The sequence below is a fragment of the Hemiscyllium ocellatum genome, chromosome 6, assembly GCF_020745735.1.
Source record: "Hemiscyllium ocellatum isolate sHemOce1 chromosome 6, sHemOce1.pat.X.cur, whole genome shotgun sequence".
Lineage (NCBI taxonomy): Eukaryota > Metazoa > Chordata > Chondrichthyes > Orectolobiformes > Hemiscylliidae > Hemiscyllium > Hemiscyllium ocellatum.
Genome location: NC_083406.1, coordinates 123,590,570 through 123,617,162, shown reverse-complemented (window position 1 = coordinate 123,617,162; position 26,593 = coordinate 123,590,570). Strand labels below are relative to the sequence as shown.

The following is a 26,593-nucleotide window of genomic DNA, read 5'->3' as shown; positions in this document are numbered from 1 at the left end:
TTCAGAATGGTTCCAGGTCATAATGTGACCATTCTGCTCATCAAGCCCATGTCGTCTGTCTGTGAGGACAATTTAGCTTGATCCATACCCCAGCCTTTATCTGTAAGTCTGAGGATATTTTCTCTTTAACGCTTAGACAGTTCCCTTTAAAGAGCCATGTGTTTGAAGGTATGGGACTGGGCCCACAGTAATTACACATCAGACAGTGTTGTCCTAACACCTCATGGTGTGTGTGAATTAGATATTATCAGAAGCACAATTTGGATAAATGATACCCCAAATGCCTGATGAATCTGTTCTGGAGCTTTCAAAGGAGACGAAAATGCTGTAAACAAACCATCTTTATGACATTATCCAATAATACCTGTGATGTCACCTTCTGAGCTGTAATCAAAATTCTAGCATGTAACAAGTCAGGTATTGTGACATTTCCCTGACCAACTGAATATCAAATCAACCCTCCGTCCCAAAGGGAACACGAGAACTGGAACAGCACTGTCTTGATTTTGAGCACTGGTAAGTTCAACCAGCTAAATGCGTCACATCCAAAGTTCTGAAGTAAGGGTCACTGGACCCAAAATGTCAACTCTGATCTCTCCCCACAGAAGCTGCAAGACCTGCTGAGCTTATCCAGCAATTTCTGATTTTGGTCGCACAACATCCCATTCTTTCACCTTTGAACAAGAAGTTTTGTTTCTTATTTGTTCATGGGATATGGCTGGGCTAACATTTTTTTGCTCATCGTTAATTGCCCACAGGGCAGTTCAGAGTCAGCCACATTGCTGTGGGTCTGGATATCAAGGTAACGATGGCAGATTTCATTGCCTAGAGGGCCTCAGTAAAGCTAATGGGGTTTTTTTGCCGACCAACAGTGGTTACATGGTCACCATGAGGATAGCTCTCCACCATGGTCATCATGGGAATAGCTCTCCACCATGGTCACCATGGTCACCATGAGGATAGCTCTCCACCATGGTCACCATGGGAATAGCTCTCCACCATGACTCCACCATGGTCACCATGAGGATAGCTCTCCACCATGGTCACCATGGGAATAGCTCTCCACCATGGTCACCATGAGGATAGCTCTTCACTCTAGATTTTTATTGAATTCACATTTCACAACCTGCTATGGAATTCTGTCCCCAGAACATCAGCATGGGGTTCTGGGCTTACTGATATTACCAAGAATCACAGGGAATGGTTTCTGTTTCTGTCTCAGGTTTGTGGGTTAACTTTATATTGATTCAGCATCTCAAAGAGTCTCTTTCAAACAGAATTCAGTTTAGCCGGTCTAATACTCAGCCAGAGCTGCCCATCGGAACTCTGTACACACCGTAATCAGATCCCTCCTCAGCCTTTTCTGATCTAAGGTACTATAAACAATCCCAGTCTACCTCATCTCTCTTCTGAGAGTTGTCCAGCCCAAACAACATTATGGTGAATCTCTTCTGAACCCTCTCTTGTGCAACGACATCCTTCCTATAGTGTGGTGACCTGGGTACAGGAATCTGTTTTTGAACTCTCCAGTCTGCTCCCAAGGCAGCTTTAGGTCTTAGAGAGTCCAAGATTCACAAGTACTAAAATGTGGCTTACAGCACTAGATGAAAGGTGCTGTCTTTCTATTCCCACACATTTCCCTCTGGCGTCCCCAGAAGGCCATAAGATATAGAAGCAGAACTAGGTCATCAGATCTGCTCCATTGTTTGACCATGGCTGATATGGTTCTCAACCCCATTTTCCTGCCTTCTCCATGTAACATTTGATCCCCTTTCTAATCAGGAACCTAACTATCTCTGTCTTAAATACACTGAATGACTTGGCCTCCACAGCCCTCTGTGGCAACGAGTTCCACAGAATCACCACCCTCTGGCTGAAGAAATTCCTCATGTCAGTTGACTCTGAAGCTGTGCCCTCAGATCCTAGTCTCTCCTACTGGTGGAAACATCTTCTCCACGTTCACTCATTCCAGCCCGCTCAGTATTCTGTAAGTTTCAATCCGATCCCCCACCCATGTCCTTATGGACCCAGAGACCGTAACCGCTTTTCATACAACAAGCTCTTCATCCCTGAGATCATCTTTGCAAATCTTCTTTGGACTCTCAGGCTGGTACAGTGGGCCAACTGTTCAGGGCTAGCACAGTTGCTTCGCAGCATCAGGGACCTGGGTCCAATTCCAGCCTCGGGTGACTATCTGTGTGGAGTTCGCACATTCTCCCCATGTCTGCATGGGTTTCTGCCAAGTGCTCTAATTTTCTCCCACAGCCGAGGGATATGTAGGCTAGGTGGATTAGCCTTGATAATGGCCAGGGGTTATGGGGATAGGGTGGAGGAGCTGGGTCTAGATGGGATACTCTTCAGAGGATCAGTGTGGACTCAAGGAGCTGAATGGCCTCTTTGCCCCAATACTGTGGGGTCTTAACTGGCTTAGCAGCCTTCATGTGGCATCTTCTCAAAGGCTTCCTGAAGATTTATCCATGATTCCCTCCTAATTCTCATCTACAAGCTGTCCCTTTGCAAAAACTTCATTTCCCAAATGTACACTGATAACACCCAGCCCAACCTCACCATCACCTCTCTCCACCCTTGCATTACCTTCAGTTTCATACAGCTTGTCTGACATTCAGTATTGTGTGATAGAGGTTCTCCAACTGAACAACGTGAAAACATTGGTTTTGTTCCCTGTCACAAACTCTGCTTCCTGGCTCCCAAATCCATCCCCTGCCCTGATACCAGACTGAGACCAAAACAGGACAAAGTGAAGACTGCAGATGCTGGAGATCAGACTTGAGAGTGCGGTGCTGGAAAAGCACAGCAGGCTATCCGAGGAGCAGGAGAATCTACGTTTTGGACATAAGCCCTTCACCAGGAATTAGACTTGTCCCCCAGCCCACAAGCCTCATTCCCGATGAAGAGCTTATGCCCCAAACAGCGATTCTCCTGCTCCTCGGATGCTGCCTGACCTGCTGAGACTAAAACAGTCTAGTCTAAACCTTAGTGTCACATTCAAGTCCATGATGACTTTTCAACCACATCATGTCACCCAGATCCATAACATCGCCTGGGTTCACCTTTATCTCCATAGATTTGCTGCTGGAACCTCCAGCTCTGACTGCTCCAACGCTCTCCTTGCAGGATTCCTCAGTAATTTTACATATTAAAAATGGACAAGTACGAATCGAGCCCTATTCTCCCACTGCTCCTGTGTTCCCCGACCACATTAGTTGCTTCGATTACAGGATTCCTTTACTGGTGTTTAACTTCCTCAGTGGTTTTGCCTCCTCCCTATCTCTGTTATCTCCTTTAATCCCACAACAGTCCAAAATCTGATTGTTTCATTCTGGCTTCTTGAACGTCCCTGATTTTAAGTGGTCCACCACTGGCACTGGCAATCCGCTTGGGCCCTCTGCATCGCTCACTCTCTTCCCCTGATGTTTCCTTGTGTCCTTCTGTACCTTCCCATCAAATCTCATTTAAACAAAACCTCAATGAAGATTGTTGGCACATTCTCCAAAGCCTAAACAGGTACAAACTGATTCACAAAAATTTACTGGAGGATCGAGAGAGGGCGGGATGGAGAAAACTCGGGAGTGAATTCCAGAGTGTGGGGTCCACATAACTGAAGGCACAGCCAGCAATGGAGGATTGATTAACATTGGGGATATCACAAGAGGCCAGAGTTTGGACGGCATGACTGTGGGCCAACAGGAGACTACAGACACGGGGAGCTATGAATCCATGGAGTTATTTGAAAACATAATCTTGAGAAAATCAAGATGTTGTAGCATACAAAATCTAATCTGATCAATAGCCTACTTCTACTTCTATGTGTTATTCTTTTATCTGCTTTGCTGACAGTGAGCAAGGGAAACACAACATTTACAGCACAGAATGAGGCCATTCAACATTTATATGATATCACTTTTTTTTTTCTTGATTCTTTTGTGGGATGAGGATGTCACTACCCTTTGAACTGAGTGGCTCGCTCAGCCATTTCACAGGACAGTTAACAGTCAACCACTTGCTGTGGGTTTGGAGTCACATCGAGACCAAACCAGGTAAGGGTGGCAGTCCCTTTCCATAAAGGACATTTATGAACCAGATACATTTTCCCAACAATCCACAATGATTTCATCCCAAATCTTTTATTGAATTTAAGTCCCACCATCAGCCGTGCACGTTCCATTCAAATCTGGATCCTGAAATCGTTACTGAGATCTGTGGATTACAAGGCAATTGCCTCCTCCTTTGGTAATAGAATGAACATTTCAAATCCAAAATCTCTTTTCAATTCGATGAGTATTATACTCTCTACAGAGGCTGCCAGGCCTGTATCTCTAGTGTTTCCGCGTGGGGTATGGGTGGGGGCCGACAACAACCAATTATCAAGGAGATTTTTAAAAATTCCTACATTTTATTATTCAAATTTAAATGCCGCCAGCCACCACGGTACGATTTTGACCCATGTCTCCAGAAACAGTTGCCTTGTTCTCTGGGTGATCAGGCTGGCTGAATGACTGGAGATAAAACTTCCTCCATGTAAAACGTGGAAAAAGGTGGGTCACTCCAGGAGGGAAGTGGACTATGGAACTGTGATGGTACACTTTATAAATCAATTGTGGGACATGGGTATCACCCATTTCTTGTCCATTTCCTAGTTTCCATTGACAAGGTGGGATTGAGCTGCCTTCTGGAACCCCTACAGTCCATGTCCTGTGGATTGACCCACAATGCCCTTAAGGAAGGAATCCCAGGATTTTGACCCAGTGGCAGTGAAATAACAGACATATTTCCAAGTCAGGCGCAAAAGAAACTTGTGGGGCTGAATAGCCTCCTCTCCTCAGTGTAGACCTCCTTTGGACCATTTGTGGGAATTGCCCTTTTAAGGGGCGTGGTCGCGACGGGCGAGACAAACGCAACAGCACCATCATAGGCCGGATTGTTTGACATGCGTCATCTTAGGGGCGGGCTCAGATCCCAAAGCCAATCAGAATGGCAGGCAACGGCTGATTGACGTGAGGGACCCGGTTGGGGGGGAACGTTGACCGGGAGAGATGAGCAGGTGGGGACCGACACTGCGATGTTTCATTACTGACCCCCGCCTAGAATGACAGTTGATCACAAATTATGTGCGCACGGGGATCAGGCTAAATCGAGATGATAACCGGTCGCCTGAAATTGTTGCCGGCGCGAGAAGCAAGAAAGGACTCGGTCCGGGCAATTCGCTGCTTTCGCCCTCATTGACCAGCGGACGGCGCCTGCGCTCTCCACCCCACCTGCCGTTCATCGCCCGGGCCTGACTGACATGTAAGATAACCAATAGGATTGCGGATGTTGTGGGAGGGCGTGGCTTCCGTTCGGAAAATAGCCAATGGAACGTGAGGACACAGTCCATTTCCAGCGTTTCCGGGGCTTCAGCCAATGCTTCCAGGGAACCCCTCTGATCGACAGCTGAGCTGCCCAATCGACAAGCACCGCGCCTGATTGATGTTCCGGCGACCAATCAGTGTGCATAGTGGGCGCGTGTCGTGTCGCTGCTGCGTGGGCGGGGCCTGGCCTAGTCGTCCGGTCGAAGCTCTGGTGTCCAGGGGGCTGCTTGAAGTGCGTATCCAGGACGGAGCGGGCGGGCTGACTGACTGACCGACCGGGGGGAAGGATTGTCCGAGCTGGCGGCGGGCGGTGAGTGAGGCCTGAGCGGGTAGGCCTGGAGTCCCCGGGGTTGGGTGGTGAGGGGGAACACGGCCCAGCCTGGGCCTTGGCGGGTTTCAGGCTTGTAGTTCCCGGGGCGGGGGGCGAGTTGGGCCCCATGCTTCCCCCGGGCACAGGGGGGTGTGGGGCGTGGGCCTCCCGACGGGGTTTCACAGACATGTGCGTGTCTGGTTGGACTGTATCCTCCCTGGTACCCGGGTCACCCAGGAAGGGGATGGGCCGAGTGGCCTGGTGCTCCGCGGTAGTTGTGTGTTGTGTGTGTGTTAGTCAGGGACAGTTAGCCAGGCTGGCCTCCTTGTACACAGCACACGGCCAGCTGGGCCTTGACAGGGGGCACTCAGACAGCACACACCCCCACCCCCACACACACACCCCCACCCACCCCCCACCCCCCCACACACACCCCCCCACACACACACACCCCCACACACACACACCCCCACCCACACACACACACCCCCACCCACACACACCCCCACACCCCCACCCCCACACACCCACACCCCCACCCCCACCCCCACCCACACACCCACCCCCACCCACACACACACCCCCACACACACCCACACCCCCACCCCCACCCCCACACACACCCACACACCCCCCCCCCACACACACACACACCCCCACACCCACACACCCACCCCCCCACACCCCCACACCCCCCCCCACACCCACCCACCCACACACCCACCCCCACCCCCACTCACACCCACACACACACACACACTCCCACCCACACACACACCCCCACACCCCCCCACACCCACACACCCACCCCCACCCACACACACACCCCCACCCCCACCCACCCACACCCACACACCCACCCATGGTTGGGAGATGCTGGTGTTAGCCACAGCCACCTGAAGGAGCAGCGCTCCCGAAGCTAGTGCTTCCAGTTAACCCTGTTGGGCTATAACCCGGTGCTGTGTGATTTTTAACCAAACAAACTCGGCAGCTTTGACTGTTTCTCTCTGCACAGGCATTGAGCTGGCATTTCAATCTGGGGTTGCAACAGTGTTGGAGCCTTGGATCTAGAGCATTCAGAAATGCTGATACGATCATGGTTTGGAGATGCAGGAGTGTGCAAAGTTAAAAATCACACAACAACCAGCGTCGCTCCGAAAGCTAGTGTGCTTCCAGTTAAACCTGTTGGACTATAACCTGGTGTGGTGTGATTTTTAACTTTGTCCACCCCTGTCCAACACCGGCATCTCCAACTCAGGTTATAGTCCAACAGGTTTAGTTGGAAGCACTGCTGCTCCAGGTGGTTGTGGAGGACACAATTGTAAGACACTGAATTTATAGCAAAAGTTTACAGTGTGATGTAACTGAAATTATACATTGAAAAATACGTTGATTGTTTAAGTCTCTATCTGTTAGTGACCGTGATAGTTTCACTTTCATATGTAAATCACAAAACTTGTTTTAAAAGTTACATTCTCAGGTTAACTGTAACAATTGGTGTCAGCCAGGTGAGATGTTGAAGGTGTTAGCCCTTGTCTGTGCCATAATGTTTAGACTGATTCTAATCTAACAAATCACTTTTTAGATTAGAATTAGTCTAAACATTATGGCACAGACAGGGAGCACAGGGGGTTAACACCTTCAACATCTTATCTGTCCTGACACCAATTGTTCCAGATAACCTGAGAATGTAACTTTTTTTTAAAAACTGATATGATCAGGCAGTTGTGAAGGAGAAATCATGCCAAACAGACTGACTTCAATCTTTTGATATGGTAATCAATAGTGGGCATAATATTTGTACTTCCAAAAGGCACTCAATATAAAATCAGACTTTGGACTACTTAATAAGGTGAGAACCCATGGTATTGGCACGGATAGAGGATTGTCTTGTGAGTGACCAGAGTTTGAGGACAGGGTGTGTTTTCAGGAGGACTGTCTGTAACTGGTGGAGTGTACAGGGATTAGTGCTGGAGCCACAGTTATTTATATTAATGAGGATGCTGAATGCACTTTAGCCAACTTTGTGGATGGCACAAAAATAAGTGGGATAGCAAGGGGTGAGAGAGTTTGCAGGGGGATGTATGCAGAAAACCTCAATGGTTATAATGTAGGAACATTTGAGGTTCTGCACTTTGGCAGGAAGAACGAAAGAGATGAATATTATTTAAATAGAGGAAGACTGTACAAACTGCAACACCAAGGGATGGGCTGGGGGTGGGGTTCTTGTACATGATTCACATGAAGTTGAATCCCATTGAAGTTCAGTGGGTAGTAGGGAAGGCAAATGGAACATTGTCTTTATTTCAAACCGAATAGCATATAAACTTAGATTTTGCTGAAACTGGCCAGGGTGCTAGTCAGACCCCCACAGCTGAATACTGTGAACAGGTTTGGTCCCCTTATCTAGAGAAAGTATAATGACATTGAAGGCAGCCCAGAGAAAGTGCCCCAGTGGTTAATGGAATTTGGAGATTAGTTTTTTTTTAATATAATCTGTTTTTCTAATCCGCTTTATACAGAGATGTTATTACCTCTGAAACAGGTGAGACTTGAACAGGCCTCTCCAGGATTAGGGACACTTCCACTCTGCTCCAAAAGGGGCTCTTGTAGCAGAGCAGAATTCTCTGATATATACAGAACACTTGTTTACACACAATGCCAACTTGAAGGGCTGAATGGCCCCACAGTATCCCTCCTGAGTAGGGGCAGTTGTGTTCACCTGAAGTATTTGTCTTGTGAAAACATTGCCCAGCTGAAGTGAGATTAGCAGGTAACGTGTACCTGACTGCCTCACTTCTGAAAGGAGTTAAAGGGAGATGTGCACATTAGAATTGTACTGCGCATGACCGTTTGTAAATATGCCCTTGCCATTTGATGTTTTGAGCTGTTAGCTGTGATCTTTCTGTCCTCTAAAGTTTTATGATAAGTACCTCCAGTTAACCAACATTAAGATTGAAATGATTGCCTTCAGTCCCTGCTACAAATTCCATTTCCATGTTGGGACTGTGTTTCACTCCTGGTCTCTGATGCTAAAACAGTCTGTTCACAACGCTGATGTCGCGTTTGCCTCAAAGCCCCATTCGGGAGAAAGTGAGCGCTGCAGATGCTGGAGATCGGAGTTGAAGAGTGTGGTGCTGGAAAAGCACAGTCAGTCAGGCAGCATCCAAGGAGCAGGAGAGTCAACGTTTCAAGCATAAGCTCTTCATGATGCTCCCTGACTGAGTTTGCTTTTCCAGCACCACACTTTTCAATTCCAAAGACCCTGTTGTTGTTAACCTGAAGGCTGCCTGTTTCCATCCTGTAGCATCACTTATCATCATCCTATCCACAGCTTGTTTCCTGCTGCAACCTTCATTTGTGACTCTTTGACCTCTAGACCTGACTGTTAATGCAGTCCCATCTTCTACCCTCCCCATGACTGTGCTGGTTCTAGTTTGACTCATGTCCAGTTCAGCCCTGTCTTTTGTTCCTGAGCACCTAAATTGGCTCCTACTCCAGCAGTGGCTTGATTTTCTAAAACTTTTTTTTTTACCCGTATTTAAACCCTTCACAGCCTCGTCCCTCTGATCTGTAACCACCTCCAACCCTGCTGCTCTCTAGGACCTCTACATTTCCCCAGTTTTGAATTACTTTTGTTGGCATCACCTAGTTCAGCATTTATTGCCCATCTCTAATTACCCTTGAGAAGCTGATCGTTAGTTGCCTCCTTGAACTGCTGCAATCCATGTGGTGTGTGCTGTGCTGTTAGAGGATGCCAAGATTTTAATTGTGATGGTGTAGGAATATTTCCAAGTCAGGATGGTGATGGCTTGGAGAGGAATTCCCAGGTGGTGATACCCTTCTCAGTGGTAGAGGTCTGGGTTTGGAGACTTTTTTTTAGTCAACGTGTTCAGAGATATTACTACACAGTTCTGGAGGAGGTGGCACTTGAAATGGGGCTGGTGGGGTCACTACATACCATGAGAGCCCGGTGTGTCAAGGGAACACGTGAGAAGTCTTGGTGAGTTAATGAAGTGTATCTTGTAGGTGGGGCAAACAGCTGCTGCATGTTGATGATGGAAGCACGAGCTGCTTTGTACTGGATGGTATTAAGTGAGCCTGAGTTTGGACAGGTTTTCCCCACATGTTGGCTTTGTGTCACCACTTACCACACAGTCTGAAAGATATGCCCTTCAGGACTTAACCAGCTTGGTTAGTAGTGGTACTGCAAGTCTTTGGGTGTTAGAATTCCACATCCTGAGTACATCTCCACCTTCAGTGTGTCCTCTAAGTGGAGTTCAACATGGTTTGTTACTGGTTCATCAGCTAATGGAGATAGTCAGCAGCAATGCCGTCAGACGTTGTGGAGTCTGGAGCTAATGTTAAGGAGGGCCAGGGCTACTCGTTTCTACATATCACGGTGCTCTCACCTTTGGTGAGTCAGACAATAGCCAGGGTTGGTGATGGAGGTGTCTGGGATATGGTCTTTTGTTTTAGTCCTTCATGGGAATGACTAGGTCATCACTTATTGCCCATCCCTGATTGTTCAGTGAAGGGTGAACCATACTGCTGTAGGTCTGGAATGACAGGTAGGCCAGATCTGATCAGAACATTAGTAAACCAGATGAAAACTGACTTTATTGGTTGACTTTAAATTCCACCATCCACCATGATGGGGTTTGAACTTGTCCTTGGAGAATTAGTCTGGACCTCTGCATTAGTCGCCCAGTAATACCATTTCGAGGGCCATGTGCACCTCCTCATTTTCATTTCTCCACCACTCGTGTCTGTGTCTGAGTTCTGCAAGTCTTTCCCTCAACCTCTATCCCTCTCTACTTCTATTACAGGTATAGTCTCAGCAAACTACTGTGCAATTGTAGAACCATTTCTTTATTCCTGTGTTCCGATCCCCTTGTGGTGAAGGCTGCTTTAATTGCTTTCTGCATTCTAAATTCTGTAATGCTTGTAAGAATATACACAAGGGTTCAGAAAAGATTTACAAAGATGTTGCCAGGGTTGGAAGGTTTGAGCTACAGGGAGAGGCTGGGGCTGTTTTCCCTGGAGCATCAGAGACTGATTTATAAAGATTTATAAAATCATGAGGGGCGTGGCTATGGTAAATAGGCAAAGTCTTTTTCCTAGTCTGGGGGAGTCTGGAACTCGAGGGTACAGGTTTAGGGTGAGAGGGGAAAGATATAAAAGAGACCTGAGAGGCAACTTTTTCACACAGAGGGTCGTACATGTATGCAATGAGATGCCAGAGGATGTGGTGGAGGCTGGTACAATTGCAGCATTTAAGAGGCATTTGGATGGGTATATGAATAGGAAGGGTTTGGAGGAATATGGGCCAGGTGCTGGCATGCGGGACTAGATTGGGTTTGGATATCTGGTTGGCATGGACGGGTTGGACCGAAGGGTTTGTTTCCGTGCTGTACATCTGTATGACTCTAAATCTCGCTGCACATGAAGTTTACAATTTTCATGCCTTTATTTTTTAAAAAAATCTGTTTTGTATTCTTGCAACCAATCTGAGTTATATGTATTATCTCACAATATGCCACTTGGTTGCCTACTCGTTTAACTGTTTATATTTCTTTGTAACCTCTGTCCCCTTCCAGCCTACATTTCCATCCAGCTTCATATTGTTAACTAACTTGGGTGTGTTATTTTCTGTCATTAGTCATTTGTTTGGTGTAAAGGTTTGTAATATATTTTTATTTTGGAGCTTAGATTCTCCAGGGGAGGTTAAATGGATTTGTTTTCAGTTCTACGTAGGTGCCTCTTATTCATTTTTGCAGCATTTGGTCAAACCTGCCCTTCCAAGAAACCATACAACTAAAGTTGTGCCTTAGCAAATTCCTGATGAGATAATTGAAATCTTTACTGACTTAAGGTTTGCATCCCAGAGAGAGACAGGTGGAAAGGAGCCAGAAGCAGATCCCATTCAGAGAGTAAACAGTTTTACCAGCAGGAGGGCAGCTTCGTTTGCCAAGTCAACCAAACCGTCTGGGTAGACAGGTTGGGAAAAGCCCCAAGTAGTAGTTCCGGACTCGGTGAGTTAGTGTGTGCGTGGTCTCGGAGAGACAGAGATTTGCATCTTGGGAATGTGCAGATCCCTCCCGGTGAAGTGCGGGGTGATGGTTCACCGCGGGCGTGTTTATGGAAAGGATGTCATTGCACATGGGGTTAAAACTTTTTTTTTTGCTGTTTATGGTCACCTCTTCCCAAATTGTTTCTCAGGCATTGGTTTTCTTTTCTTTACATGTTCTTTTGTTAAAAATACATTGGCAGTTTTTTGTGTGTGTTCAGTAACTCATCACTGTCTAACTAATTTGCAGGCAGAAAGACCCCAGTGGTCTGTCAAGTAAGTCTACCCAGTATTGCCAACAGCTGATCATAGGGATTGTAAATAGCTGTGACAGCAGCATTGATCTTTGCAGCATCCCCCTGGTCATAGCTTGCCGGCCTGTACATACTCACTGCTGCCTGTCCATGAACCAATCCTGTATCCATGCTAGTGTTGGTCACATATATTCCCCACCCAAAACCCTTCATGAATCCCTATTTAGTAAGCTACTCATCTGGCACTTCTATATTCAGAGTTGCAGGAGTTTAAGCTACCCCCTTCTTGGGCATCCTCCAGATTTGAGCTGAACAAACAGAGCCAGTGTTTGGAGAGGATGAATCCTGCTGGTTGGGCTTTTCCATGAGGCAAAGGGACAGTTGGTCAATATTTCTCATGCCCCTGTGCACTGGCATTCTGTCGATGCTTTGAGTTTCTGATATCTCTCCCTTGCAGTTTGAGGGGACTGATTTCTCTTGGTCTTTTTTCTTTTGCAGTTGCCTGCGGTCTTGGTAATCTGGCAAGATGTTTAATAAGTCGCAGTTTGGCACTCCCACCTTCGGCAACACCAGTGGATTCACAACTTCAGCTTTCGGGCAGAGTAAGTTGGCTCTTTCTGCATTTTGTATTTTGGGAGGCGGGGAAGTTGAGTGTCGCTCGGTCAGTGAGCCATCACCAAGACAAGCCCCAAAAGCATTCGTATGCCTGCTGGTGTGAGATTGAAGTGATGATGTAGAGCATGCTGAGTAAGGGGCCGCAGACTCCCCACCCTGAGAGACCCCCACTGACCATGAATCATTGAGACTGATAGCAGTGTTCCTTGTCAGCTCTACTCCCACATGGCTATGCAGCAACATGGGAGCCACTGGACAGATGTCTTAGGCTGTTCCTCCTGAGATACTGTGTGCATGTGCTGCTATTTGGCATGTTATCTCTGCTCTCTGAACTGAACAGGCATATTACAGCAAGAGGCACAATAGCTCAGTACACCTCCAAAGACAGTGTTAGTCCTCAGTGACTTAGCGACAATGGCACCTAGGTCCCTAGAAGTAATCTGCAAACAAGATCCCATGTGTTTTGACTCGTGTGTGCTCTAACTTGGCATGAGATCTCCACAGGAGCTCTTTCCAGAAGGTCTGAGATGTGATTACACATGTTGCTAGCTATTTACATATTTGAGTGAGGACCCAATACTACTCCCACCAGCTGCTGTCTTGATCCATCATTTAAATTATCCCAGACAGCAAAACTGCTCTACTATTCTGTAAAATCATGGTGATCTTCAGCTTTCCTCAACTCTCCCATCCATAGCTTTTCATTCTCTTAGTGCCAAAATCTATTAAGTTCCATCTTGAATATTCTCAAACTGAACAACCTCAATGCAGCCTCCAAAGTTTCGAAGGTTTACAACTGAGTCAAAGAAATTCTCATAATCTGTGTCCTAAACCTTGGTATTGTGCCCCTTATTCTTGACCCTCTAGCCAGGAGGAAATGGCCTCTTCTCAGAAATCCTTTCAGAATTTTGTACGTATCGAGATTTTTTTTTTCATTTTTCTGAATTTGTGTGTAATAAGGGCAGCTCTCTTGGTTATTAAACTTCCCTGCACCCTGTCTCTCAGACAGATTTATCCTTCCCTGGGCCAGGGGTCATTAATGCTCTGCATTGAATACTATTCAAATGTTGCGGTCTTCGAACATTCCAACCTGGATGCATTTTTATTGTTAGCAGAACTTCTGCTCAAATGTATTGAAAATAGAATTCTAAGTTCTCAAATGACCTAACTGGAGTTTCTGAATTAGTTCAGAAAATATGTACTAGACTACGTGACTCCTGTTACACTAAGCTCATTATCGCTTCAGCAGCACAGGTCCGATTCAGTTGACCATTTCAGTTCTGAGGCTGTCCAGGTAAAAAGGAGAGAGAGGCCACAGCCCGTGTCATGGAGTAGGGCGGACAGTCGACAGTATTTTTTCACCCTCCCTCTTTCGGGGTGATATGAAAGTAAGAACGCTCCTAATCCTTCTCGTTCTGTCTATTAGTGTAAATCTGGCGACCGTTTCTACTCATCTGTCAAAGCTTATTATTAAAGGCCTCTATTCAAATTCCCCTGAAACCTCTCTGTTTGAGGAGAAACAATGTCGGCTTTGTTTTTCTGGATTCCTGATGGCAGAGGGTTTGCGAGTTCGCCTCCTTTTGAGGATTGGTGACGGAAGTGAGCCATGAGGTTTGGGAGCAAAGTGGATCCGTGGTCATTTTTCGGCCACAACCTTTTGGATGATGGAGGAGGCTGGAGGAAATGTATGGCACCCACTTCCCATCTCTTATCCGTCACTAAGTCCCTTTCACCAGTAACCTAAGTCCTTGTGATTTCCTGCTTTTCAGATACTGCAACTCCAGGGTTTGGTGGATTTGGTGCGGCCACAGCTGGATTTGGTACAGCCACCAATACTGGTGGTGGACTCTTTGGTAGCACTCAAAACAAGCCAGGTACAGAGTAAATTCTCATTTGATTGTTCCCTGTTAACCTTCAATTGGGGTGTATTTAATTGTGAATAAAATAATCTTTCTATAACGTAGGATATAGGCACAGGAGTAGACTATGTGGCCCTTCAAGCCGGCTCCACCATTCAGTATTATCCAGGCTGATCCTCTACCTCAAAATCATATTGCTGCTTTCTCTCCAGACCCCTTGATGCCTTTTAAAATCTTAAAAATGGTCTTCTCACCAAAATATTGAGCAACCTGGCCTCCACAATCTTCTGTGATAGAAAGTGCCACAGGTTCACTCCCCTTTCTCCCTGAAGAAATCTTTCCTCCCTGCCCTACACTGCGTTGTGAGACTGTGCTCCCTGCCTGTAGATTCCCCAACCAATGGAAACCCCCTCCCTGCCTCCAGTCTGTCCAGCTCTCTTAGAAATGTGTGTTTCAATCAGATCCCCTCTATCCTCCTCAACCCCAGTGAATACAGACCAAATCAGATCAATCTCTCCAAAGGACAGTCCTGTCATCCCCAGTGAACCTTAGCTGTGCTCCCTCCACAGCAAGTATATCTTTCTTTGGGTAATGACGCAATACTCCAGGACTCTCACCAAGGCCCTATATAACTGCAGTAAAACATCCCTTCCTAACTCACTAATGTCTCCGACAGCCAATGAAGGACTTTTGAAGTGAGTCACTGTGGTAACGTTGGTGCAGCTTGAATACAGCACAGAGGGAGGGCATCCTGTACGTGTTGCAGTTGGCCCTCTGTAGGAGCAGTTCATCTAGTGCCACTCCCTACTTTATCCCCAGAGCCCTGCAAATAGTTTGTCATCCAATTCCCTTCTGGAAACCTTGATTTGAATCTGCCTCCATCACACCCTCAGGCAAGTGCATTGCAGATCCTAACCATTTGTTGTATGAAACATTTCCTCTGCTTGTAAGACTGAAGCCCAGTGTGTACTGAAGGTTAGGGTTGGGTATGTTATTGTTTGTACATATCTCAAACAATGTAGGTGTGAACGTAACGGAATGATAAGATGGCTGGGTGGTTAACCATAAGGGGGACATTCTTGGGCTACAGGAGGCTGTAACGGATTGGTCAGTGGGCAGATCAGTTGCACGTGGAGCTTAACTAAGGTAAGTAAGAAGTGGTGCACTTTGGAGGCAAGAACAAGACAAAAAAGTACTCGATGAATGGCAGGACACAAGGAAGCTCCAAGGAATAGAGGGATCTTGGGGTATTTCTCCACAGATTCCAGAATAGGTGGATAGGGCCATTCAGGCAGGTGGGACCCTTGCCTTTATCTCTTGCGACTTGGATTAGAAGAGCAGGCGGATTGTGTTGGAGTTGTACAGGACTTTGCTTAGGCCACAGCTGGAGGACTGTGTACAGTTTGGGTCTCCACACTATAGGAAGGATGTGCAGAGGGGGTTTACCAGGACGTTGCCTGGGATGGAGCAGGTTAGTGACCGAGAGAGGCTGGATAGGCTCAGGTTGTTTCCTTTGGAGTGGGAAAGATTGAGGGGCAACCAGAGAGGGGAGTATAAGGTTCTGAGGGGCATGGGGTGAATAGGAAGCAGCTGTTCCCCAAAGTCTTAAGCGTCAATAACAGAGGGGCATAATTTTGAAGTGAAAGGAGAGTTGTTTAGAGGATGTTGGGAATCGGGAGCGCACTGTCTGGGAGGGTAGTTGAGGTGGGGAAACCTCCAACTTTTTAAAAAGCACTTGGCTGAGTGTTTGAAATGTCATTACATTGAAAACTATGGGCCAAGTGGTAGGAAGTGTTTAGCTACTAGTATATTGTTGGTGGTACAGACCCAATGGGCTTGTGTATGTTTGGGATTGTTTTGTCAGTTCCCTTACATCTGCTCTCCAACTTGGGGCTGTTCTCCAGTCTGTCCTTGGCCAAGTTCCTTGTTCCTGGAGCCATTGTTCCAAATCTGCCAGCCTCTCCAATGGCTCCACACTGAGGGGTAGAGCCCAGAACTTTACAATACTCCGTCTAAAGCTGGACTAGTGTTTTTATACAAATTTAACATAACATCCTTTACTTTATGCAGGTTTAACATAATCTGCTTATGTTGGTTAAGGATTAAACTTTACAAGGGGCACAGCAAATGGGAAATATGTCAAATTCCACTTAAAAGTGTGTATGATGTGATTGCTTTCCCTATTTTTCCTAAAGATATTGTGTTAACCTTGTGGTGTGGATGGAACCCTTATAGAGCAGACTGAGTAAGGATGGCAGGGTTTCTGTGTAGGATGGGGTTTTGCCAAGGTACCAGCTGTGGATGCGGGTAGAGAGCTTGCCACTTAATCAGGAGCTGAGTTGAATTTCCTGTTCCAGAAATACGGTGTCTCAGTGCAGTCAGTGGAAGTTCACTGTCAGAGGGACTGTCGTTTGGATGAAATATTAAAGCAAATTACGCGCTCTCTCTCGTGCTCTCTGTCTTGAGTGGATCACAATGGTCCTTATTTTGAAGAGCAACCTCTCTTCCTGGTGCTCTAACCAATATTTATCCCTCAATCAATTTCACAATAAACTGACCATTTCTGAAAATAGCAGAAGTGACTACACCTAAGTGTTGTGAAGCACTTTGGACCATCTTAAGATCGAGAAATGCTATATAACCCCAAATCCTTTCTTTCTGATGATGAAACTACATTGTTACTCGCTTTGAGCACAGGCCCATCATTTAGTTTCGTTTGTTAAACTATCATCTGTCTCTCTGCAGGAGGTCTGTTCGGCTCCAGTAGTTTTGGACAACCAGCAACTTCATCCACCAACGCTGGCTTTGGTTTTGGCACGTCGACATCCAACAGCCTGTTTGGGGGCACCAGCACCGGGGGCCTGTTCTCCAATCAGCAGAGCAATGCCTTCACTCAGAGCAAACCTGCTGGCGGCTTTGGAAGTAAGCACTGCTTTTGTCAGACTTCAGCAGCAGAGGAGGCAGGTTTAATGTCAGGCTTGACCTCTTCATGTCGCCTGGTGATACATTTTCAGCTGCACACTCTCTCCATTTAACATTGGGTTAGATCTTCCTTTGGGCATTACAAGTTGCATGCCAACCCTGATGTGTTTTCACTGTATCAGTACAACAACCTTTCCTTGGGGAGACTGGGTCATCACCATTTAAGTGTCACATACAATATCGAATCCCCACAGTGTGGAAGCAGGCCATTTTAGCCCAACCAGTCCACACTGACCCTCAGAAGAGTAACCCACCCAGACCCATTCTCTCTATCTTATATTTACCCCTGACTAATACACCTAACCTACACGTCCCTGGACACTGGGTAATTTAGCATGGACAATCCACCTAAACCTGCACATCTTTGGACTGTGGGAGGAAAGTGGAGCACCCAGAGGAAACCCACGCAGACACGGGGAGAATGTGCACACACCACATTCAGTTGCCCATGGCTGGAATTGAACCCATGTCCCTGGCACTGAGAGGCATCAGTGCTAACCACTGAGCCACCGTGTTCACAATAAAAAGAAAAATGCAGCACAATTACGGGAGTGCAAATGAATGCCAAGACACTGTCTCAACACTGTCTGCCATGAGTTTAAGTTTCAGTCCCAATCCAGATGCTTGTCACTGGCCCCTAGCTAACACTGTCTATGCAAAACTGAGGGAGCACCTCGCTGTCTCTCCAAGGAGATGTTAAACTGAGGCTCTGTATGCCCCCTCGGCTGAATATAAAAGATCCCACGGTCACTATTTTGAAGAAGAGCATTGTTGTGCTCACCAGTGTCTCAGCTAATATTTGTTCATTTATTTCATTGTTGTTAATGAGATCTTGGAAAGTGCTCCTGAGATGTCATGAATGAAACAACAGGCATTTGAAGTCCCCTATGTTATTTAAGTTGTTCCAGGAGCTGGAAGTTCCTGGGTACTGCCCACTGCAATAGCACTGTCTGCTCATCTTCCATTGGCCTTTTGTCTAAGGAGCTGAGATCACCAAAGAGCAGCTGGATCTTATTCAGGAGGGGACTTCACAGGGTGGATGCTGAGAAGATGGAGCCCTCATGGGAGAGACTGGAATAAAAGGATGCAGTTTAAAAAGGAGTCTCCCTTTAGGTTGGAGAAGAGGAAGAATTTGATTCTGAACATTTAGTCTGAAACTGTCCTCCATCGAGAGTAGTGGAGGTGCATTAGGTTAAATATAGTGTAGGGCAATGGGTCTGGGTGGGTTACTCTTCGGAGGGTCATTGTGGACTTGTTAGGCTGAAAGGCCTGTTTCCACACTGTAGAGAATCTAATCAGTATTTTTAAAATAGGATGGGTCCTTGACAATAAAGGGAGTCACGGTTATTGGGGTTAGTTGAAAATGTGGGATTGAGTTCAGTCAGCTCTGCTACAATCTACAAAAATCATCCTGGTCCAAGATTTGCATGTTTTAATGGTTCATGTAGGATGGGTCAGTGGAGCGAGTGTGGGAAGGACACTTGCTATGATGTACAGGAGCACCACAGTGTGTTTTTGGTGGGTGTGGACCAGTTTGGGCCCAAGGGCCTGACTGTGTGCTGTAGGAGTCTATGGTTGTGTTTTATTTTTGTTTACTCCAGGAAATACAGTGACTCTACATTCTTGCTTTCAGGTTTTGGAGCCAGCACGACGGGAGGTGGCCTGTTTGGGACCACCAGCACTGCCTCTAATCCTTTCGGTGGGACCTCTGGAACCTTGTTTGGGGGAACCACCTTTAGCACTGCTGCTCCGACTGGAACCACGGTTAAATTCAATGTGAGTATGATGGTGTTGGGTAGTGTTGAGCTTACACCAAGGCAGAGTAGGAAGCTAACAGCCACATCACTCTGAGAATTTGGGGATTTCTGTATTGTCTGCCTATTTGAATAATCATTGTGCCTCAAATGGTGTTGCATTGAGACTGTCAGACATTAGACAGCTCTGCCAGCCAGCCAGCTGGAGAGAGAGGTTTGAGCTGGCAACTTCAGTCAGCAAAACGGGTTCCTAAGTGAGCTGTTTACAACCTGATAGTGGTTGGTGGAGGGTTTGGAATTCAGCCCCTCTTCTCATGCAAGTGCTGTGCCATATTAACACCACTGTGTGGTTGTCTTTTGTATTCCTGTAGCCTCCAACAGGCACAGATACAATGGTGAAGTCTGGAGTCAGCACCAACATTAGCACCAAACACCAGTGTATCACAGCCATGAAGGAATACGAAACCAAGTCACTGGAGGTGAGAACTGTTGTGTGGGCGTGTGTTACCCGTGCCTAGTGTTATAATTATTGCTGAGGAGAGTGGTGTTTTAAAAGAAAGGAATCCTGGCATACCAACTGAACGAAAAAGTGACATCCTGCCCATCAGTTTTCTAACTTTTATCATGATGAACCAACTAAAAGAATTGCAAAAAGGCAAAAGTCTTTAAATAGTCAGTGTGGCAAAGATGTGCTTTTCACAGTTACAAGCACTTGTGTTACATTCCATAGAAATGTGCTACCATGCAGAGCCCACGAGTTTCCGATTCATTCTTGGGTGCACAGGTTTTCCTGTTTCCCAAGTGATACATTTGGCCCTTGAGGCACTTTCCCAAGCAGGTATGTTCCATCTGAAGACCTCGGATAGAGTTGATGCTCAAACAGATCGCCTGTATAGAGATTTTTTACCCAGGTTCACGATGTATTGATGAGTCACAATCCCCAAAGATTTCCTGTTTAGACCCTTTTAAACAGTCTGATCTGGTAAAACTGAAATGGTTCGAGTATTTCATCCACCTACAGCGTTTTTCTCCCTGGCTTCAGCTCGCAACTGTTTACAATAATGTAACACAGCACCGTGGTCTCTGTTCTATTCAGAATAAAGTTTACTGCTTTTTCAGCAAGATCTGTTCTGAATTGCAGGCTGAGGCCATTTCCAGTTGATCTCCATTTAACTGTTTGTTTACCCTATGCCTTGTAACTCTTACCTGCTCTGGTACCTTCGGGTCACAAGGATATTTTTCCTAAGATTTAATGATCCCCATGCCATGGTGAAATAATTATCTCCTTTACGGAATTGGCCTAATTTCAAATTTTGAATCTTCCAGAAAGAAAATATAGACTTGTACCTAAAGCACGAGCCCTCAGTGTAATTTGATATTCAGTTTAATACTGTCCAGAGGCTTGCTAGGCCAGTTCAGAGAGCAATTAAATATCAACAGAATTTGTAGACTGGGGTTGCATTTAGAATCAGGTGGGGTCCGTTTAGGTGTCCTTCAGGAAAGGATATCATAGAGTCATAGAGATGTACAGCATGGAAATAGACCCTTCGGTCCACTCCATCCATGCTGACCAGATATCCCAACCCAATCTAGTCCCACCTGCCAGCACCCGGCCCATATCCCTCCAAACCCTTCCTATTCATATACCCATCCAGATGCCTCTTAAATGTTGCAATTGTACCAGCCTCCACCACTTCCTCTGACAGCTCATTCCATACATGTACCATCTGTGTGAAAAGGTTACCCCATAGGTCTCTTTTATATTTTTCCCCTCTCACCCTAAATCCGCCCTCTGATTCTGGACTCCCCGACCCCAGGAAAAAGACTTTGCCTATTTACCCTATCCATGCCCCTGATAATTTTATAAACCTCTATAAGGTCACCCCTCAGCCTCTGATGCTCCAGGGAAAACAGCCCCAGCCTGTTCAGCCTCTCCCTATAGCTCAAATCCTCCAACCCTGGTAACATCCTTGTAAATCTTTCCTGAACCCTTTCAAGTTTCACAACATCCTTCCAATAGGAAGGAGACCAGAATTGCACGCAATATTCCAACAGTGGCCCAAACCAATGTCCTGTACAGCTGCAACATGACCTCCCAACTCCTGTACTCAATACTCTGACCAATAAAGGAAAGCATACCAAAGCCACCTTCACTATCCTATCTACCTGCTTCTCCACTTTCAAGGAGCTATGACCCTGCACTCCAAGGTCTCTTTGTTCAGCAACACTCCCTAGGACCTTACCATTAAGTGTATAAGTCCTGCTAAGATTTGCTTTCCCAAAATACAGCACCTCACATTTATCTGAATTAAACTCCATCTGCCACTTCTCAGCCCATTGGCCCATTCTGGTCAAGATACTGTTATAATCTGAGGTAACCCTCTTCACTGTCCACTACACCTCCAATTTTGGTGTGATCTACAAACTTACTAACTGTACCTCTTATGCTTGCATCCAAATCATTTATGTAAATGACAAAAAGTAGAGGGCCCAGCACTGATCCTTGTGGCACTCCACTGGTCACAGGCCTCCAGTCTGAAAAACAACCCTCCACCACTACCCTCTGTCTTCTACCTTTTGAGCCAGTTCTGTATCCAAATGGCTAGATCTCTCTGTATTCCATGAGATCTAACCTTGCTAATCAGTCTCCCATGGGGAACCTTGTCGAACGCCTTACTGAAGTCCATATAGATCACATCTACTGCTCTGTCCTCATCAATCCTCTTTGTTACTTCAAAAAACTCAATCAAATTTGTGAGACGTGATTTCCCACGCACAAAGCCATGTTGACTATCCCGAATCAGTCCTTGTCTTTCCAAATACATGTACATCCTGTCCCTCAGGATTACCTCCAACAACTTGCCCATCACCGACGTCAGGCTCACTGGTCTATAGTTCCCTGGCTTGTCCTTACCACCCTTGGCACCACATCAGCCAACCTCCAGTCTTCCGGCACCTCACGTGTGAATATCGATGATACAAATATCTCAGCAAGAAGCCCATGCATGAAGCAAGTGGAACTTAACAACAATCCATTTGAACTGGCATCACCTTTTTACTGATATAAGACAAAACTGAGTTTGTATCCACAAACTGGCTGTTCCCGGTATTTAACTGACGTTCTCCAGATAACGTCCTGGAATCTAGGTTGCCAGTTGACTAATATTCTCAATAGTGCTGTCCCCTCCATCTTACTGAATTAGCTGAACTCTGCACCTCCAGGTGAAAGTTCAGGGAGTAAATCTCTCCGGGTTCTGTGAACTGGTTTGTGGTGATGCTTCCACCATTGACACGCTGTCTCTCTGTGATCCTGCATCTTCCAGGAGCTGCGTTTGGAGGATTACACAGCTGGCCGCAAAGGGCCTCAGGCACCCCTAGGGGGTGGTGGTGGTCTGTTTGGCACCTCGACGGCTACATCCAGTGCCGGCACTGGGCTGTTTGGAGCCACTCCAGCCAACCCAACCGGAGGCTTCAACTTTGGACAGAATAAAACTGGCTTCGGAGCAAGTGAGTTCATTGACTGGCTGCAGTCTATTCTGAACAATCGGGCTGTTGTTTTAGGCAAGAATTTTCATTTGGGGGAGGCTGGGGCTGCTAAATCTATGTATGAAGGGTCAAGGTGATGGTTATGTGCAGCATGAATGCCTACCTCTTGAAGCTGACTTCCCTGTACCAGTACTCCCTGCAATCCCATTTGTCCAACTTTGGTTAGAGTATTGCAAGAATATCTGTCAGTTGCAAGGGGCGCCAGAATGGATAAGGTCCTTTCTAGTGGCCTTGCAATTCCAGCTTATCCAAACCTCTGCTCTCCCTATCATACTCTCCAAGACTCATTCATCCAGCACCACCTTAGCCCCCCCATCAAAATTTTAAATTCCTTGTATTCTTGCTATTCCCAAACTCCCGTCTGTGATGCCTGCAGTACTACAGTTCCAGTGTACTCCCAGTTTTACTGCCTGTTGATGGCTGGCTATGTCTTCAGTTTCCTGAGCCTTAAGCTTTGGAATTCCCTCTCAAGACTTCCCGGCCCCTCAAACTCTGTCTTCCCCCTCCATGTCTCTGTTCCATTTGTTTTGCTAACTCTCCTGTGATCCTATCCAGGACATTTTCCATCGTTAGGTACACCCTGATTTCAGTCAGGAGTCGTGTTTCCCTGAGCCCAAATGGTGTCAGAGGCTGCCCATGTACTGAGTATGGTTCACACTGCAGGTTGGCTTACTCCACCCAGGCTGGGAATTGAACCGCTGTTTCCACGGCTCTTGTTCTCAACCACTCGCTCTTGAGCAGCTGGAATCATTGGGGGATTTGTATGTTGGGTTTTCTTCATTAAAATAAAAAAAAATCCATAATTGCTGTTGCATGCAACCCCTTTGCCACCTGTGTCATCTCCACTCTCAACATGCATTCTCTGAGGATCAGGTGTGATGCTTGAGCCTGGCTCTTTGGAGATGTTTAAGCTACACATCTGATCTTCCGTGAGCCCTGTTCTGTGCCAACCCCCCAGAGGCTGCCCATTGGGCAGTGGCTTCCCCTTGTCAGTGTGGAACACAGCAGTTCATTGGGAATGTTGCAGCACTGCTGATGCCAGTTTCACATCAGTCACTGGGTTTTGCAGGTTGGTATCCCCAGACCTTTGTGCAGGATGTTGTCAATCAACCCTCTGAGGTGTTATAATTCACCATTGGAGCAGGGAAGATCTGTCCCTGGGTCTTCTGGTCCAGAGATGGGGACAATGGGCATTACAAGGGCCCTGGCCATCTGTGCATCACTGCCACCATGTTACTCTGATTACCACTGCACAGTTGTGTTCTTGCCAGTTTGCTCAGATAGGGCAACACGAAGGTAAATGAGACAGATTTGTCCCAGATCAGGTCTGTTTTTCAACAAAACATGGGGACAAACACTCACTGTTTCACATATTATATTTTGTAACAATTTTCCTTTTATGTTTATTTCCTCAGCTTTCTAGAACAGAAAGCCCACAGTAAGATAACATGCCCTTTTTACACTCTGGAGTCTTAATTTGCCCCCCTCTCTCCTGGTTTGCCCTGTGAAAGATGCTGGCAGTTACTATCCATCATAAATGTTTTGAGGGTATCAAGTCAGCCATGTTGCTCTAGACCTGATGTCACATTAGTACCCAGGCCAAGTGAACTCGGCACCCTTCCATTCCCTTCCCTAAAGGATGGTGAACTCGGCACCCTTCCATTCCCTTCCCTAAAGGATGGTGAACTCGGCACCCTTCCATTCCCTTCCCTAAAGGATGGTGAACTCGGCACCCTTCCATTCCCTTCCCTAAAGGATGGTGGTGAGCCAGTTGGGGTTTGGCAGCAGATTCAGGGTTGCTTTTTATTTCTGGATTTTCCTAAACATCCGATCAAATGCACAAACCGTTCACAATATGATTTGAAATATCTGGCACTGGATTACTGCAGGTCAGGCAGCATCCAAGGAGCAGGAATATTGACGTTTCGGGCTGGAGCCCTTCGTCAGGATTCCTGACAAAGGCCTCCGGCCCGAAACGTTGAATCTCCTGTTTCTCGGATGCTGTCTGACCTGCTGCGCTTTTCCAGCAACATACTCTCAACTCTGATCTCCAGCATCTGCAGACCTCACTGTCTCCTAGGCTCTGGATTAGTACAGCCTGAGCTTCTGGATTATCAGAACAGGAACGTTACCACCAGTGTTGTTAACTCTTCTTGAAAAAGGAGTTGGACTGGAGTGAAATCCACTTCCAATTCTTGTTTAAGATATGTATGGTATCTTTTACAAACGCTTCTCCCCAAACCCCTTTTTTTTTTAACTGAAGGCTGTGATGTGTTTTGGGGGAAGGAGGAGCCCTGTGATCAGGATACCTTGGAGCAGGAACTAAGAGAGCCATCTGTGCCCATGGGCTCTGCAGATATGGATTGTCTCCTTTGGCACTTTAGATATGTTGTAAATTTTTAATTTTAACGTAAAATCAAATATTGAACGAGTGACTTCCTCTCCTCAGACACTGGTCTCCTTTCCCAAGTGGGTGTGCTGGGGACAGTCTGTGGGTCCAGTCTTCAAAAAACAGGTAGGGACTTTCATCGTGAGGTTGAAAGCTTTGATGAGAGCTGAGACCAGGTCGTGGTTTGGTCTTTTTGCAGGAAGTATAAACTATGTTGCTCGATCGTGCTGGAATGATTTACCAACTGGTGAAAACTGGAACTTATTTGAGGTCTAGTTCCTACTTCCCCATTTACATCTGCCTCTTACAGGTATTGTTTTTCTTTTGCAAGTAGAGTCCCATGGGCACAGGACACCCCCCCCCCCCCCCCCCCCCCCCCCCCCCCCCCCCCCCACCACTCCCTACGCAGCATCCTCAGGGGAGGAGTCACCAATTGTACAATGGCAGCTCCTATCTCTGCCCAGTATCACAGTTTAGTGCTGGCCACCCTGTGCCAAGCCACTGGAAAGCATATACCGTGGTTTAAACAATTCAGTACCTCTGGGAAACACATGTTTTGTTAGCACCAACTCTTTTCCAGCTGTATCCTGCCTCCCTATTACAATATGCGTGCTGTGGCTTTGGGCAAGTATTCTGTGGGGTGAGCATGACAGTACACATGCATCCTGTTCAGAGAAATTTCTCCTGTGGAGTTGAAGATGCTGCACAGTTTTTGAGAGTTAAAGGGCTGTCAGAGATGGCATTGAGGAGGAATCTTTCCTACCCAATAGTTCTGCCCTTTAGGACTGTCCACTACCTAAACCGATTTGGGTTTACACAGCAGGCTTCAGCAGGACATAGGCTTGAAGGATCTGCTTTGTGGCAGGGAGAGAGTCGGACCCAGGCACTGAAAAGAAAGGGCATGTGTGTTATAGGAAATCTCACAACTTCATCAAACAATCATTTCACTACAAATTGATTCTTCCAAGTTGTTAATCCATTGCCTATCTCCGTTTCCCCCCCTTTTTGTCCAATTCGGGTGGGCCTTTCTTTGGTTTTGCTAGTTCAGTTCAGAAGGCTGTTAATGGTTGGTCCCGTCGGTGCTGGGGACTGCTGCCACTTATGGTCTCAGGTTAGGTGAAGACAGCAAGTATTTCAACAGAACAGAGAACTTGTGGTCTGAATGGGCATGAAGCTTTGTATGTTCTGTCACCATGACTATCGGTCTATATGGCATTTCCACACTTCCCAAGGTGAAGTATTCTCTCCCAGTAAGGCACTACATGGGAGGACAGTGTGGAAAGCAGCAGGATGGTTTAGTAGCTGTAATTTGTATTATATGCACAACAGACTTCAGAATGGGTTTAACATAACCCTCTGCCAACAACACAACTAAGAAAGGGGAAATGCATATATGGGGATCCAAACAACAGGGTGCCCTGCTTGACTCTCTCCAGATCAGTGCT

General features: G+C 46.5%; 1 protein-coding gene across 2 annotated transcripts in view; it reads left to right on the top strand.

Annotated features, from left to right (window-relative positions):
- Positions 1-5,537: 5,537 nt before the first annotated feature.
- The window catches only part of nup98 (nucleoporin 98 and 96 precursor), an 81,267-nt gene continuing 60,211 nt past the window's right edge, over positions 5,538-26,593 (top strand). The window contains exons 1-8 of one of the 2 annotated variants that reach the window (XM_060826378.1): positions 5,538-5,679; positions 12,502-12,605; positions 14,388-14,492; positions 17,223-17,399; positions 19,093-19,235; positions 19,585-19,692; positions 22,537-22,720; positions 25,209-25,274. In XM_060826378.1, coding sequence (XP_060682361.1) covers positions 12,530-12,605; positions 14,388-14,492; positions 17,223-17,399; positions 19,093-19,235; positions 19,585-19,692; positions 22,537-22,720; positions 25,209-25,274 — 859 coding nt within the window. In that variant the 5' untranslated portion in view covers positions 5,538-5,679; positions 12,502-12,529. The remainder of the gene's footprint in view (positions 5,680-12,501; positions 12,606-14,387; positions 14,493-17,222; positions 17,400-19,092; positions 19,236-19,584; positions 19,693-22,536; positions 22,721-25,208; positions 25,275-26,593) is intronic. The other variant, XM_060826380.1, reaches the window with a different exon arrangement.